The 16,885-nt window shown below is 38.8% G+C and overlaps 1 protein-coding gene across 1 annotated transcript in view; it reads right to left on the reverse strand.

Moving 5' to 3' along the window:
• LOC117527148 ((E3-independent) E2 ubiquitin-conjugating enzyme UBE2O) overlaps positions 1 to 16,885 on the reverse strand; it is a 99,041-nt gene that overhangs the window by 39,013 nt on the left and 43,143 nt on the right. The window contains exons 2-5 of the mRNA XM_034189338.1: positions 8,497 to 8,556; positions 7,796 to 7,906; positions 6,856 to 6,953; positions 1,204 to 1,267 (exon numbers count right to left, since the gene is read on the reverse strand). Of these exons, the coding sequence (XP_034045229.1) occupies positions 1,204 to 1,267; positions 6,856 to 6,953; positions 7,796 to 7,906; positions 8,497 to 8,556 (333 nt within the window). The remainder of the gene's footprint in view (positions 1 to 1,203; positions 1,268 to 6,855; positions 6,954 to 7,795; positions 7,907 to 8,496; positions 8,557 to 16,885) is intronic.

Genomic DNA, 16,885 nt, shown 5'->3' on the forward strand with positions numbered 1-16,885 from the left:
CCCCATGTCATCACATAAGTTGCGTCTAGCTAGTTCAAACAAACAAACAAACAAACCCACACACACACACACAAAATCTAAGCTGAATGGGCAATGTACAGAAATGTGGAAAAATGGTTAATTTAATATTTAGCTCATCTTAGCTGCCATGGTGACAGCTTTAAGTTAATACTACAGGTCATCATCATCACAGTGATCAGTGCGCAGATTACTTCAACAACTGCAAGTCCAACGCATCTGACGTGAAGCACATTTTCGGTCACAGTTGAGCTGTGAGCAATGATATCAGTGAAACCTATTAGGGACTTCATTGACTTGGTAAAACTGCAGTGTGGATGGACTCTTCCAGCAGCACTGCCAAGCTGCTGCATGTGCCTACTGTCGCTGTCCACTGTGCTGAAATACAGCCATTTGTCTGACTGATTTGGTGAGAGAGAGAGATTTACAAGTTACACTGAATGCATCCTACTAGTAAAAAGCAGTAGTCGCAAAACCTTTTACAGTACTTTCATACTGTTCTGTCTTTTACTTACTCACTCATCTTCAACCGCTTATCCGGGATCGTGGCTATCTTTTACTGCATATGATAATTCATACACAGGAAGTAGAATTGTTATGTTTAGTTAAAGCATTTTAAAATGGACCTGCAATGTTTTGCATTTTGACTTTCACATAGTCTTTTGTTTTCTGAGGCCACAAGAAATACAGGACCATTTCAAGGTTAATTTAAAATTCAGCGTGATTTCAGTTTGTCGAACTCTTTCTTTTTCCTTGTGTGTGTTTTTTTTATATTTATTTATTTATTAGTTTATTTGACAGGGACAATACAGACATAGCTACAAATCAAAGCTTGCAGCTGATGTGATGCATACAGAGTATAGCAACAAGTGCTAATTTACAATTCCCGTCCCTGGTTAGGCTTTTCTACTCTAACACGACCTAAAAACATCTTAATTTACATTTGAACATCTATAATAAATAGAACAGTGCAATTCAAACTCTTATCTCACTCATCTCATTCATTCACTCTCATATGTTTTACTGGTGGGCACAGTTTTGGTTTGATTTAAGCCAAGGTTTAAGTTTTCTTTCTTTCTTTCTCTCTTTTTAGGGAAATTATCAAAATGTTCAAACTTTAAGTGTATATAATTTTCCAAAGGCATATTAAGCGGCTATGACAGACTCAAACTAGTGGCTACTTACTGAATCACTGACATGTGGACAGACATCGTAAAGCCTGGCACCGTCCTCCACACTCATGGAGCACCTGGAAACAAATGAGTGGTTAGTATTTGCTCAGACTACAGAATACATGGTCGCATCCGCAAATGAAAAACACTCACGTGCACATCATACATGCTAGGGGTCTATATTAATAATTTTCCTGTTTATATGTTTCATGTTATATTGGTTCTGATTGCAAGCCGAATAAATACATTTTTAGAAATGCACTGACGGGGTCATTGAGGGGGAGCAGTCATGATCATCCACCACAGCTGAAAGAAGAAAGAAGTACTTCTATCAGCAAATCCTTTCCCAATGATCCTTGTTTAATAGCACTCTGTTCCAATCAGAGTTCAACCAGAGCAATACTAATAAATAGACAACCCGCTCTTTCACCAGAGTCAGTTGTCATTCATTCCAAAAGCAGCAAACCAGCAACCATCAAACACTCCAACCAAGCCTCTCCTCTCCACCATTAACAGAGTATAAACAGACAAAGTTCACGACGATTAACACAGGACTGTAAAGGTGATCATTTTTATAAAACTGTGAAATTGTAAATTTAACAGTTACAATTTTTATTTGGTTTCACATTTAAGGAGCTATAAAGTTTTTTTTTTTTTCTAGTTAAAAATTTTTTTGAGTTTCTAACGAATGCAGTCAGGAAAACTTTTTCTAAATATGTTGAAAAAGTTCAGCTTGGTGCTAATTTCAAGAAGTTCAAAATTTAGCAACAACAGCGTGGGCCAGTTTGTGTACGAGTTACTACGAGGACAAGCAAGGATTATAGAGGCATATGTGTGGTGAAGACGAGGCTGTTGAAAGCCCATTATCCGAGCACTTGGCAACTATGAGGACCGGAGAGGCTGTTTTGTACAGGCTCAGCCCTCTTGCGTACTACAATTTCACCTGCTTTGCAAGCCGGACGGTGTATATGAAATAATTATTTTGGAGTGGATTAATCATTTTCTGTCAGAGCTTGGATGTTGAAAAACACCTCTAATCGCTTCTGAATCACAGAGGACTGTTTCATCTGGACCCTTTTTCCCCCCTCTCGTGCTCCATGAGAAACATTTTTGAAATAGTTTAAAGGTAACTATTTGTAATGTTTTAATAGCTTGGTAAAACAGTTGCATGTTTATTCCTAGCTGTAAAAGTATGTTTATGATAGATTTAACATCTTGTTTTAATGGATCAGATGAGGCGTGCTCTGTGCGCGCTTGACGCAATGACTGGCAGACGAGCATTTACGCAAAACACCAGCTCGCAAAAGAGTGATTTTAAAAGTAAAAAGTTGGATCACGGTGTCAAAGTGGCTGTGTGTTTAAAGCCATGGAAGAAATAAAGCCAGCGAAGCTGCGGATGGAAAGAAAGCCACCGAAAAGTAGCGCAGTGCCGACTGTCCAGGAACGCAGAACGAGAGCGCGCAAAAGAGCAATTTTGCAAACATTAATGGACAAACACAAAAGTTAAAAGTTGGATCACGGTGACTGTAAGCCGCGGAAGAAATAAAAAAATTTTTTTTTTTGGAAGTGATCCAAACACTTGCGGCAGCGGGTGTATATAATTAAAGTGGCCACCTCATTGTGGTGTGTTTTTTTGTGTGTGGTCACACTGAGCTGTGTGAACTGCTGCATTTGACTCTGGAACACAGGTGAACAGCAGCCTGGCACACAGCGCACACCAGCCGGTGTCATGCTAAAGTAGTTATCCCCGTCAGAATGTGTATCCTCTGACGCAGGAGCGTGCACTCACTCAGTGCAGTGGCTTTTTTTTGGACTGTGACATCTTGAATGCATGCTGTGATTTGAAAACCCACACTTTAAAGGGACCAAGTGTGGAAGGGCTGGAGGTTTGGACCAAACCCATGCCTAAATGTGCACCAGTGTGACGTTAATATGGCACTACATAGATTATATGTGGCTTGACGGGGATCATATGCGGCAACACAAGCTATTCGAGGCTGGACATGTCAGTTGTGGCTCACTAGAGGCTGGCACATGTGAGGCACAGAGAGGCACATAGAGGCGCCTTAGTAGCGGATACGTGACGGCTTAAAACGTAAATCATTCTTCAAATAATTGCTGACACACCCATGCATGGCTCATTATTTGGTGGAACCGAGGCTTTAGACCTCAACAGTTTTTTGAAGAAGAATTCAACCCTTTTACTTCCTGTAAATTATGCAATTTTTTAATGTTAATTTACTGTCTTAATGTATTTAGAAATTGTTTAGGTTCTTGTTATGATATCACACTATTATTATTATTATCATTATTATATTTTATTATTCTTTTATTTTCTCATTAGATATTTAAATGGACCAGAATGGAAATCTGCATTTTCACTTTCTTGCATCATCCATGTATTTTTAAGGCATTTACAATTATGTACTTACATTGAACTTACTAAATAAAATCACACAGGCACACATGCATACATGTACACAGATGCCACTTTGCTTTTAATATATAGATGATTACCACCCCCTGCTGGAATGATGTGTGGGTCCAGAATACAATTATCAACGTCCTTTGTTCAGTGTTGACAGCTAATATCTGTAGTTTCTCTAAAAATATTAATCCCAACAATGCTCCATTTTGGCGGCATTCATCCATGACCCAAAATACATAAGAATACCAAACGACAAATATCAGCTTTACATAATTTGTCCTAAATTGAAGTTATGGACACGCAAGCCTGCACGCATGTCACTTCACATTTAATATATTGTGGCAAGCTGCGCCGAAGAACGAAAACCAAGACAGAGCTTTTTGTCTTTTGTGCATTTTGCCCCAAGCAGGTGTTTTTATTTTTACACACCCACAGACAGACAGCAGCGGAACACATCAAACGCATTACACTTCCCACTTATTGTAATGACAACATGACACTTACTAAACTGACTAAGCACAAATTAATAACACTAACAACACTGTTAAACTAACATGAACCACAATAATAACATTTAAAACCCCAAACTCCCCTGGTGCATTGCAGCACAACAGCCACTGTTCACTGTTAGTCAATATCCCTATTTTCTCCAAAAATTATTATTCTTTTCTACTTTTGGTTTTCGCAGCATTCATCCTTGACCACTGGTGGGCACACTTCCGATAACAGATAATTATCAAAGATAATGTTTTCAGTATCGGATTATCTTTTTAGATAACTTTAAAATCCATTATCGGACCAATTATCTTTCAATTAATTTTTGTCCGATAACTTTTAAACTGATAAACAAAATAAACAAAGCTGAACAGCAACAAGAATTTTTAAAATTAGTTAAGCACCCTAAGCTTTATAACAGACGCACAGTTATAACCTTTGCAAACAGAAGAGAAGTTCTTGTATAAAAAGCATCTCAATCCTCTGCAGACAAAGGAAAAACAGCCCCAAAAAGAAAAAAACATTTCCTTTAACACCATACTGATATGCTGGCAATATGACCTAAGTCATCCAGAGGCATACATTTTTAACTTATGGTTCAAATTTTAACCAAACTATTTTTGGACAAGTTATTTAAAATTACTGTCATATGTGAAGTTTCATCAAGTAAAAGTATCAGATATATGTTTTAGTTTTAAAGTAATGTGCTAATTTTTAAGGTTTTGTGAGCACATGCTCTGCCCTGCAGTGCATTTTGGGTAGGATGATGTAATCTCAGTACGTCACAACAGGACAAATGCATTTCAGACACTCTGTTCAGGCATGGACAACAGCATTAAACTCTAGTGCCTAAAACTCTCTTGAATATATTCTCTGCGTTTATAGATGTTGATTTTTTTTAAATTGCGTTTGTTAAATTCCACGCATTTTAAATGTAGCAGACAGGGATTATCTAGAATTTGTTTTGAAGGCCTCTACTGCCATCTAGCATCTACTGACCAGTAGTGTTCATGGCAGTGTCTGGGGACCAGTAGATGGCAGTGTTCTATTTATTTTGACCCCGGTTATGTCAGATGATTGTCAAATCAACTTTTTTGCTTTGCAAATGGCTTTTTTTTTTTCAAATGAAGTTTAAAAACAAAACAACTGCAAAATAATAATAATAACATTATTAAGACAGCTCTGCAGTGTTTGCACAGGCACAGTGCAAGTGTTTGGATGCTTGTAGCTTTCAGCAGCAGGAAACCCTCACGACGGCCGACCACAATAATATATCAAACAGGTTTGATTCTCATTCAACCATACGATCGGCGATCAGGAGGTGGTCGTCAGATGTTGATACTCCATGAACACTACACGATGCAGGATGCACGATTAACCTGAAACTTGGTCCAAAAGATTCCTCCATGAAAAATCATCTCGCACAGTGTAAAGCACGTCTTACAACATCAAATGAATGTTGTAAAGAGAGAATGTGGAGAGAATGTGCGCATGTTTGCGCACATTCTCTCCACATGCAAAAAATTTTGCGATGACACTTCCAGGGGTCCGTAAAAATGCCTGTTTTTACTAATAAAAAAAATGGAATATTTTACAAAAGCACATTTAAACACTAACACACAACAGACGTCACATTAACGTGTTGGTTTACATAATGAATGACTGAACCAATCAGTGTTTAGGAGAGGCACCTTTACCCAGAATCCTTTGCGATCTGTCTCTTTGTTACAAAACCTCAGAATTAGTGCATTATTCAACATTAAAAGATATATGTTATATTTTAACTTTGTACAAATGACAGAATTGACATTAATGGAGTTATTCTATCGGTATTAATGTTATTTATAAATCAACACCATAACTCAATATGACTTTATTTTTCAAGACTTACGCATGACCGGAGCTTTGTAGATGATAGAGAGCTGGCTTTACGACTGCTCTTAGGGTGCCTCAGTGCTGGCAGGGCTGTAATAAACAAGACCTTCCAGCAGGAGCCGAACGTTGAAAGAAAAGTGTGGTCTCATTGTTTGGGTCTGGGGGGTGCCTCTGTGCTCAGAGCGCTGTAGTAAACAAGAGCTACCAGCAGGGGCAGACTGTTGAAAGAAAAAAGTGTGATCTTATTGTTTGGGTTTGTTGTTATTTTTAATATTATTAGAAGCTATTAATTTTGTTTTACTAGTAGTTGTAAATGTGCCAGAGATAATATTGGAATTTATCTGTTATCGGTTATCTGTAACTTCCGATACATTTTTGGGTGGTTTATTGTTTTATCTTTACCGAAGATAACTTTCCAGTTATGTGATTATCTGTTATCGAAGTTAATTTTTTGGTTATCTGTGCCCACCACTGTCCTTGACCCAAAATACGTAAGAATACCAAATGGCAGCTCTCCCCAGTTTCTCTGTCATTGAAACCATACACACGCATGCAGGCATACACAGGCCACTTGGTTATTAATATATAGATTCAACCTCTGCACATGTAACTGACAAATATGAAGTCTTACAAAACAATAAAATCCAACTGTCTCTCCTTGAAAATGTCAGACTTTCCATCATGCACACCTTTACATGATGCACCATTACTGGCTAAAGTTTGGCTGAAATCCATAAGCGGTTTAGGAGCAGTTGTGCTGACAAGAATAATGAACAGGCAGAGAAGGTGATGCCTGCACATTTGGGGGGTTAAAAAAAAATATCAGTTACTCATACAGACATGCATACACAGACACATACACCCTACCTGGCTCCATTGGACAGTTTGAGAATAATGTGATTAGTCAAGTCGTACACTTTCCCCAGCCAGAAGTCATAGGCAATGTAATCCCCATACATAAAAGACTGGGGAAAAAGCAAAAAAACAAATGGACTTCATATGTGTGTGTCCAATTTTGATCTTTGAGACACAATGTTTTTATTCAATACAATTTTTATATATATATATATATATATATATATATATATATATATATATATATATATATATATATATTATATAGTATATATATATATAGATATATTATATATAGAGAGAGAGAGAGAGAGAGAGAGAGAGAGAGAGAGGAGAGAGAGAGAGAGAGAGAGAGAGAGAGAGAGAGAGAGAGAGAGAGAGAGAGAGAGAGAGAGAGAGAGAGAGAGAGAGAGAGAGGGTTGGGACGACTAATCAAAATTAGTCGACTAGTTGGGTACCATTATTCATCAACTAGTCGTTGACTAACTTTGACATTGAATGAATTAAGCCAATTTCACTCTTCATGGTGAAACTCAGATGTGACACTTATTTTAACAAATATAAGCACAAAATCACAAATACAAAAATGGCATTAGCATAAAGACAATACCTGCATTCATTTACTAGGCACAGACTAGCCGTTTGAGCTGAATAATTCACCTGACAAAGTTCACACACTTTCTTCACTGAGTGAAAGGAGTGGTGACAGCTCCAGCAGGTCCATTCTTTTAAGGGCTAAATGAACTTAATAAATGGCTTTCGACTAGTCAGCTCGTAAAAAAATAGCCAACTAGTTGGTTGTTAACTTGTCATAGTCGACTATTATGACTAATCGTCCCATCCTAGCAAATACAAATACCATGTGTGTGGCATCTGAGAAAGACCTTCATTTGCACATGGATCCTGAATAAGTATCCCCAGTTTTAGGGTAAACAATGACATCTTCTCTTACCCAGATGTGCTGCAGGTCTTTGCTGTTAACAGGATACAGCACACAGTTTGTTCCCACCAGCTTCACAGCACACTCAATGTCGATGTTTGTTACAATCCCACACTGGTTGTCCTACAGGGGAAAAGGGGGGTGTAAATATGACTTATTATGTACATTCAAACCAGGGGTGGACAATAGTTGAGTTTAAGACTTGTGGCTTTTACCTCCTTTTTGGAGCGCTGCAAAAATGTACTAATTACTAATCAGCTATTATATTAGTGGTCAACAATTCTGACAATTGATTTTTTTTTTAAAGTCCAAATTTTTTTATTTCAGGTTGTTAAAGACCGTTTTCTGATTTTTTTTTTTTTTTTTTAGGTTTCTTTACCACTACCTGGCAGAACTTGCATGACTTGTTTTGTGGACAAAAGTCATTTGAACGCTTCATCCTCTCAGCCTCAGGAAAACTTTGACCGACATTTGTAACCATTTTGTAACATTTTATGGACCAAACAACTAATCAATTAATCAGTCAATTATTCTCCCCATTAATCGCTTCTGAAAATAAAAATGTATAGCATCAGCCCTACCTTTTACTCAGCCCATAATTATTTGTAGATATGTCAAGTGACATCACTGACCGAATAAATAAATAAAAAAAACATTAAGTACCAAGACAAAAGGAGAGCAGAGGGGAAAAAAAAGCTGAAGAGTCTACTTACATTAGAATTGTTTCGCCGCACGATGTCTCTAATAACAATAGATCGATCTTCAAGTTTGAGCTGTAAAAGAGAACAAACAAAATTATGAGGTCACACAGCTTTGATCCATTTTCAAACAAGAAACATTACAATCAACAAGAAGCTACTGTTTGTGTATCACCAATGTTGAAATATGTCAGCAGCTTCTTATGAAGATCATTATTTGAAGTTCCATATGACCTTGTGATGATCATTGGAGAACAAGTTAGAAATAATTTTGCACTAAATCATCATTTTAGACGATGACAACACAAGTGGTATGATTTGTCACACCGCTGTCCTGGCTGATCACACAGCAGCGGGGACCGATTACAAGATGCAGAGTCAGCAGAGGGAAAATGCACACACAAGAGAGATGATTTAAATTAACATCTGAACACACACACTTCAATGATATGTCCTGCATGATTTGTGACTGAGACAATCAAGCACAGAACCAACAGAAATGCAGAATGAGCCAGCAAACATTTTCACCATCAATTATTAGCTGTAATTAGAAATGTGTGCATAGTATTAAAGCTAGAGTGTGTAGGTCTCAAACATGTCGGCCAGCACAGGCAAGCAGCAGACGGTGCATAGCGGAGCATCCACAGATTTCTCTTCATTTTTACAGCCATGTTGCACAATGTGAATGGTGAAGCAAGTATGTCTCTTTTGTAACTGTATTAACATGGCAGTGCAATATGGCAGCCTCCATGAGGGGGCCCGCTCCCATGTAGATATGAAGGCCTCATCCTAAGCTTATGAAAATACTTAGATTCAATAATTATACACTTATAAACAGACTGTTAATTTTTGTTCATAACCATCCTTAAATCCTACACACTGTAGCTTTAAAGTGCAAGTAAATGAGAGTCAGGGGATCCACAAATAAATAAATAAAACTAGACCTGCCAGCAGGTATGCCAGCAGAATTTATGGCTATGACTTACTGTTGACCAAAGGATTAATCGGACTAGTCAGAAAATAATCAATAGATTCATTTAAAAAAAATAATCAACAGATTAATATTCCTCTTCCTCAGCTTCCTCAAACCCCAGGTGCAACACACCCAGGACTGTCTGCAGTTTGCACATCAGGCAGGTGTTGGTGTGGAGGACGTCATCCTCTATCTGCTATCCCGAGTCCACTCGCACCTGAATATGGGAAGCGACACAGTGAGGATTCTCTTCCTGGACTTCTCAAGTGCATTCAACACCATCCAGCCCCTTGTGCTTCAGGACAACGTGAACAGGATGCGAGTGGACCCCTGCCTGGTCACTTGGATCTCCAGCTACCTCACCGACAGGCCGCAGTATTTCAGGCTGAGGGACACCTCGTCTGACACTGATCAGCAGCACTGCACTGGCGCACCCCAGGGCACGGGGTGGACGATAAACTAGCACATCCAAGAAGGACACGTCGAGGCTAGACAAACTGATCAGGCAGGCTGGCTCTGTTGGCTGGCATGAAGATAGCCTCTCTGGCAACGGTGGCAGAGTAGAGGACACTGCACAAACTGCTGGACATTATGGATGATGCCAGTCACCCTTGCACACCAGAGGAGCCTCTTCAGCCACAGACTGCTCCTTCCCAAGTGCAGGACCAACAGACTGAAAAACTCCTTTGTCCCTCAGACAATGAGACTTTACAACTCCTCACTCGGGTAGGAGAAGGAGTAACAGGAAGACAGAGGACGGGAAGGAGAGGAACAGTAGTAGCCAGTAAACCAGTAGTGAGTACTATTTCTGGTATTTGTGTATTTATATTTCATTTTGAAAACTGTCTTTTACTTTCACTTTTGATACGATGTGTGCTGCTATATACAATGCTGCTGGAACCTCAATTTCCCTGAGGGAGTCTTCCAAAGAATGATCCAAAAACCATCATTTGTTGCAGCCTTACTTACAGTCCATCTCATTTGCCTCGAGGACTTGGGCAGGTGCTGCTGTCAGGCACTGCACCGCAGTATTACCTCTCAAATAGTGGATCAGGTGCCAAATGGACCCAGACCCTCTTGATCGCATGATTGCACATATCCATGCAGTGCAGAAGAGAGTCATTACCCTGTGCAGGGTATGAGTTTTTTTTTTCTAAAGAGGCTCAGTTTCATGAAACACATCATTATAGCAGTCTTGTGTGGAATTTGCACCAGTGTCAACCGTTTACTATTCAAAGCAGGTAGCACTTGAATCTGCATTCCAGACAGCATCTCTGCAGCTGCTCAGGAATCATCACCTACATAGTCAGTCCAATGGAAAAGCATGAGCACTAATCAAACCATAGTACCTATAAATACAGGAGAATGCAAAATGACATCACTTGTAAATGATGACTACAAGGTGATGCTGATCATTCACCGTTTTCTTCCCTGCTGCTGTCTAAAACCAACAGATAATCAATTTGCAGGGATTAAAACTTTTTTGCATCTTGATTTTGACTGTAAAAACATTTTTCATTCAGATTTTAAAAATACCAAACTAACATTTGCTCCAAGAAATTTGTCGCAAGACAAGTTCAAAAACTGCCTTTTGCACGGTCCAGATTGCCCCGCCCGGGCAACCTGGCAGGTATTGCGCTGCTTTCACATTTTCGTGGGGCAAAACAGCATCAGGGTCACCACACCAGATAAGAGATGGATCTGCATGTTAATTTGGCAGGGTTTTTGTGTATTTTTCTTTTTTGGGGGGGGGGGTTTGAATGCCAGATGCCTTTCCTGATTTCTGATGCAACTCTATGTGACTCTTGAACCAGGAACCTCCTGCTCTGGAAACAAGCGCACGTCTCTGCTGGTGGCAAAACAGCAGAATCACCTTGAACAACAAACAGTAATGCAGCAATGCTATTCAGTTGTTCATTGTTACCTCCACCAAGGAGGTTATGTTTTCGGTTGCGTCTGTCTGTCTGTCAGCAGGATAACTCAAAACGTTTTGAATGGATTTTGATGAAATTTTGTGGAGTGGTTGTAAATGACAAGAGGAACAAGTGATTCAATTTTAGTGGTGATCCGGATCCAGGAATTTTTTAAAGGATTCTTCACCATTGCGGGATAGGGGGAATTTTGACATTCTAGTTTCTAACTCCACAAAAACAAGGCAGAAAGGCTTGAAAAAAAAATTAGGGTGTAACATAGTCAAATGTTCTATCAAACAACAAAGTTTGGTGATGATCGGATCCGGATTCCGGATCTGGTGATCCAGAATATGCAAAAATATAGGGAAAATACAAAATGTGTCAGTGTGAGGTGACAAATGAAGCTAGAGATGCACAACTAACACCAAATTGTAGCTGAATCTGTACTGATTCAGTAAGGTGTCATCAGATTTGATGTAGCTTCAAATGTTATGGAGCTACATCCGGAAGAAAACCGCCATTACCGAAAAATCGTTTTTATACAATAACTTTTGAACTAATAAAGACATAAAAGTGATTCCAAGTTCTAGTGGTATGTTTTCATGGTCAAGGATGTCAAATATAAAGGAAAGAAAAGTGTATGTATCATAGTTTTAGTTGTAACACTTAATTGTTGAATAGATCACTGTGCCAAGGAGGGAATCTCTTTAGGGTCAGTGACCCTATGGCCTTGTTTAGAGAAGTGTTTCATAAATGTTAAAAAATTCATATATTTGCAGTTTAGTTGAATAATAAATTGAATTTGGTCTCTTATTTGTTTTTGTCTATAAGCACATGCAATATCAATATCAGTGCTCAGATGACAGTAGCTTCTGGGAAAGGTGCAAGTTGCAATAAACTGATGCCAAGCGCTAAGGATACATGCTATCCAGTCACAGCAGATGAAACTTTTTTTACTACTGCGCAAACATCATTGTTAGACTTTTTTAGGTTCAATGATTCCACGGCGTGTAGATGTTATGGCATCAGTGACCCCATGGCCTTGGCGGAGGTTTGCACTCTCTGAGTGCTTCTAGTTGACTAAAGTTTTTTGTTTGTTTGTTTTTTGTGAAGTTGTACATTTGTTTTGACTAAAAATGAATAATACAATTTTAGCATTCAGTGCAACGCAACATAGATCTCACACTGACTTTTAGTGACATATCTTCATGTAATAAAGAACATTATTGCTGTTCTTGAGTTAACAAAATGGATTATCGTCTTATTCAAAAGACACAAACATCCAGTTTACCATCTGCCGCACACTACCAGCGTGAATGCAGCTTTATTAATGAGTCCTGCATTATTTGTAAGTAAAGCCACCGTCATGTCCAATGCAAATTAAAAATAGAAAGAACATCTAAGCAAATACAGAAAAGATGCAGAGCATCTCCTGCCGATATTCAACCTTCATTAACAAATGGCAAAAAAAAAAAAAAAAATACACATTAAAAGCTACACCACAAGCTCTAGTCAGCTTCTAGCCAGTAGATTCCGAGCAGACAGCAAGAAGTACATCATTAAAAGTAAAGGGCCAAAAAGCAAAAGCGATTTAAAAAAATAATTTCAAAACACAGAAGGCTGCTGCATCTTATGTGATGAGGAAGACACAGTAATGTTCCATCGAATGAGAGGAGATAAAAAAAGAGGATGTAATGCTGACACAAGAAGTGCAGGATGATAAAGCAATTCAGAGCATGACGTTAAACTGCATCCGGTACTACAGGCGGTGCTCCAACCTGATTTTTGGGGTTAGGGTTTGCATGTGAGCAGCTTATGAAGAATGAAAAGAAGCACAGCTGAAGGCGACGCTCAAAGCAGACGAGGATGAAAAATTAAGCACACCACACAACAAGCAACGATTCAGTCTTCACATAAACGCATCAACGTTATGCAGACAGACTGGTGTCTCACTGACCAGCTGACCTAATGACACAATTGCAAATCAATGAGACAAGTATCTCCTAACTTAATGATTTTAATAAGACAGTTGTATCTGCATGCTTAAATTTAAGTTTTGAGTTTGATTTTTTAAACCAATCAATTTGACTGTATGTATAATCCTCTTTATACAGTGCATCCAGACAGTATTCACAGCGGTTCACTTTTTCCAAATTTTGTTATGTTACAACCTTATTCCAAAATGGATGAAATTCATTATTTTCCTCAAAAATCTACTCACAACACCCCATAATGACAACATGAAAAAAGTTTTACTTAGAAATAATTGCAAATTTATTAAAAATTAAAAACTAAGAAATCATGTGCACCTAAGTATTCACACCCTTTGCTCAATACTTTGTTGATGCACCTTTGGCAGCAATTACAGCCTCAAGTCTTCTTGAATATGATGCCACAAGCTTGGCGCAACTATTTTTGAGCAGTTTTGCCCCTTCTTCTTTGCAGCACCTCTCAAGCTCCATCCGGCTGGATGGGGAGCATCGGTGTACAGCCATTTTCAGATAAGAGATGTTCAACTGGATTCAGGTCTGGGCTCTGGCTGGGCCACTCAAGGACTTTCACAGAGTTGTGCTGAAGCTACTCTGATATCTTGGCTGTGAGCTTATTCATGTCCAAGAGTTCAATCTTTGTCCTATCAGACCAGAGAATTTTATTTCTCATGGTCTGAGAGTCCTTCAGGTGACTTTTGACAAATTGCAGGCGGGCTGCCATGTGCCTTTTACGCAGGAGTGGCTTCCGTCTGTGCACTCTACCATACAGACATGATTGGTGAATTGCTGCAGAGATGGGTGTCCTTCTGGAAGGTTCTCCTCTCTCCACAGAGGAATGATGGAGCTCTGACAGAGTGACCATCGGGTTCTAAGTAGGAGAAATTTTTCTGTATCCTTCCCTAGATTTGTGCCTTGAGACAATCCCGTCTCAGAGGTCTACAGACAATTCCTTTGACTTCATGCTTGGTTTGTGCTCTGACATGCACTGCCAACTGTGGGACCTTATATGTAGACAAGTGTGTGCCTTTCCAAATCATGTCCAATAATGGAATTTACCCCAGGTGGACTCCAATTAAGCTGTAGAAACATCTCAAGGACAAGCTGTGGATACGGGATGCACCTGAGCTCAATTTTGAACTTCATGGCAAAAGCCGTGAATACTTATGTACATGTGATTTCTTATTTTTTAATAAATTTGGAAAAATCTAAAAACCTTTCACATTGTCATTATGGGGTATAATGTGGGTCATTCCATGACAATTCAACAAGGACCTCACACACTTTGTCTCAGATTTTCTTCAAATTTTAATCAAATATCCCCAGACTATTCAGAACAACAAATCTGAAGTTTGAGGCCTGTAGGCTAAGTAGTTTCTGAGATATGGCAAATTTAGTGTGCATGGGGTCTGCCGTTTTTTAGGCAAAAATTATGGCCGTCATTTCTGGAGCCATGTTCAAGGTAGAATATCTCAGCAAGCCTGAAATTTTCTGTAGCAGTTGTCCTGGACACCCAGACTTGGACTATAGTCAAACAACAGACATTGACCCTAAACTGTGACATTTATGTATGCTCAACCTATGGAAAATATTACATTGACTATTGCGAGCATCCATGTTTGAGACATTGAAGCATACCATTACACTCAAAGAAGCCTCTCCATTTCTTGGCTCCTTAATTAAATGTGTGTGATGAACTATAAATAAAATATTTTAAATGTATATATGTGTTATTTTATATTTATACATATATATTTTATATTTATATTTATTGATGAGACTGGGATTTTGTCCACTTTTGTAATAAGGGGTTGGGATTTTGTCCATTGGGATTTTGTCATGTAACCGGCAGCTCTATGTGCAAGCTTTCTGGGGTGTGCCATGAATCATATGAATGCAGTGTGTGCACACAATTCAAATGAAATTGTCATTTCAGCATTAGAAATACATTCGCGAGTGCAAAAAGTAGCCATAATTGGATGCTTATATTAAGCACGAAGGAGTTTCATAAAGAAGGCCATATTTATAACACAAAGTAGATATCAATACCTTCAAAATGGAGTCAGTTTGAAGAGTTTTATTTACTGCCCACATGAGCTTTTCTTCTAATAAAATTCGACCACAAAATGTTTTTTCAGATTTCAGAGGTTTCTCCCACAATAACTGTTTACCACAGATATGCCAAATTTACATATTTCATAGCCAATATAGCTGGCATTAAGGAGCCAAGAAATGGAAAGGCTTCTTTGAGTGTAATGGTATGCTTCAGTGTCTCAAACATGGATGCTCGCAATAGTCAATGTAATGTTTTCCATAGTTTGAGCATACATAAACTTCACAGTTTAGTGTCAGTGTCTGTTTGACTATAGCCCAGGTCTGGGTGTCCATGACAACTGCCACAGAAAATTTCAGGCCTCTAAGTCCATTATTTGCTGAGATATTCTACCTTGAACATGGCTCCAGAAATGACGGCCATAATTTTTGCCTAAAAAAAAAAAAAACAGCATATCCCATGCACACTAAATTGGCCATATCTCAGAAACTACTTGGCCTACAGGCCTCAAACTTCATATTTGTTGTTCTGAATAGTCTGGGAATCTTTGATTAAAATTTAAAGAAAATCTGAGCCAAAGTGCGTGAGGGCCCTTAAATATTCATTGAATTGACATGGAATGGCCAGTGTGTAAAGTTTTGAGGGAAAAAAATAAATTTCATCCATTTTGGAATAAGGCTGAAACATAAATTGTGGGAAAAAAAGCGCTGTGAATACTTTCCAAGTGCAGAGTATATCCATGAATTCTTAGTCACCCACTGCAGTATGCCACAGGGCTTCAAACATGTCTGCATGAGGAGTGGTTGAGTGACAGAAATGTGTCACATTTACAATCTTAAAGGGAGAAATGCCAATATATCCATATGTATAGTTTATATCAACTCCAAAAAGCAAACAGACAACTGAAGCACAAACACGCACGTGCAGGTTCCACAGACACACACACGTGCCCCAGTAGACCTTAGCAGCGCTGTAACCCTACTCCCCTGATTTCTGGGAGCAGGCGGAATGGAGTGAGTGAGTATAAAGGGATGCGATCAATGGATCAAGCCTGTCTTGTAAATGTCTCTACTGGTGAGAAGAACGCACATTCACAGGCAAGTATGCACACAGACTCATCTCTCCTTCATCCAGACACTCAGATTTCAGGGGGGAAAAAAAAAAAAAAAAACGTACTAAACATCATTAATATTCACACAGTGCATCATGCTGCAGTGCACTACTGTAGTAGCAGATTACCTCACATTTCAAAAACACAGTGGATGAATCAATATCATTTAACCCACTGTATCAGCTATTCTTATTTCTGAATGCTGCTACAGAGCAGCTGGTCCCTGCAGAGAGCTGCATCACTACACAGGAAGGCAACAAAGAGAAAGACAAGTGGATTAAAAAAAAAAAGAAAGAATGAAAAAAAAAAATTGTCTTCCATTACTGGGGTTGTACGAGAAGCAGAATGCAGTTCCACTGACACGGA

Source organism: Thalassophryne amazonica, chromosome 15 (genome assembly GCF_902500255.1).
Source record: "Thalassophryne amazonica chromosome 15, fThaAma1.1, whole genome shotgun sequence".
Classification (NCBI taxonomy): domain Eukaryota; kingdom Metazoa; phylum Chordata; class Actinopteri; order Batrachoidiformes; family Batrachoididae; genus Thalassophryne; species Thalassophryne amazonica.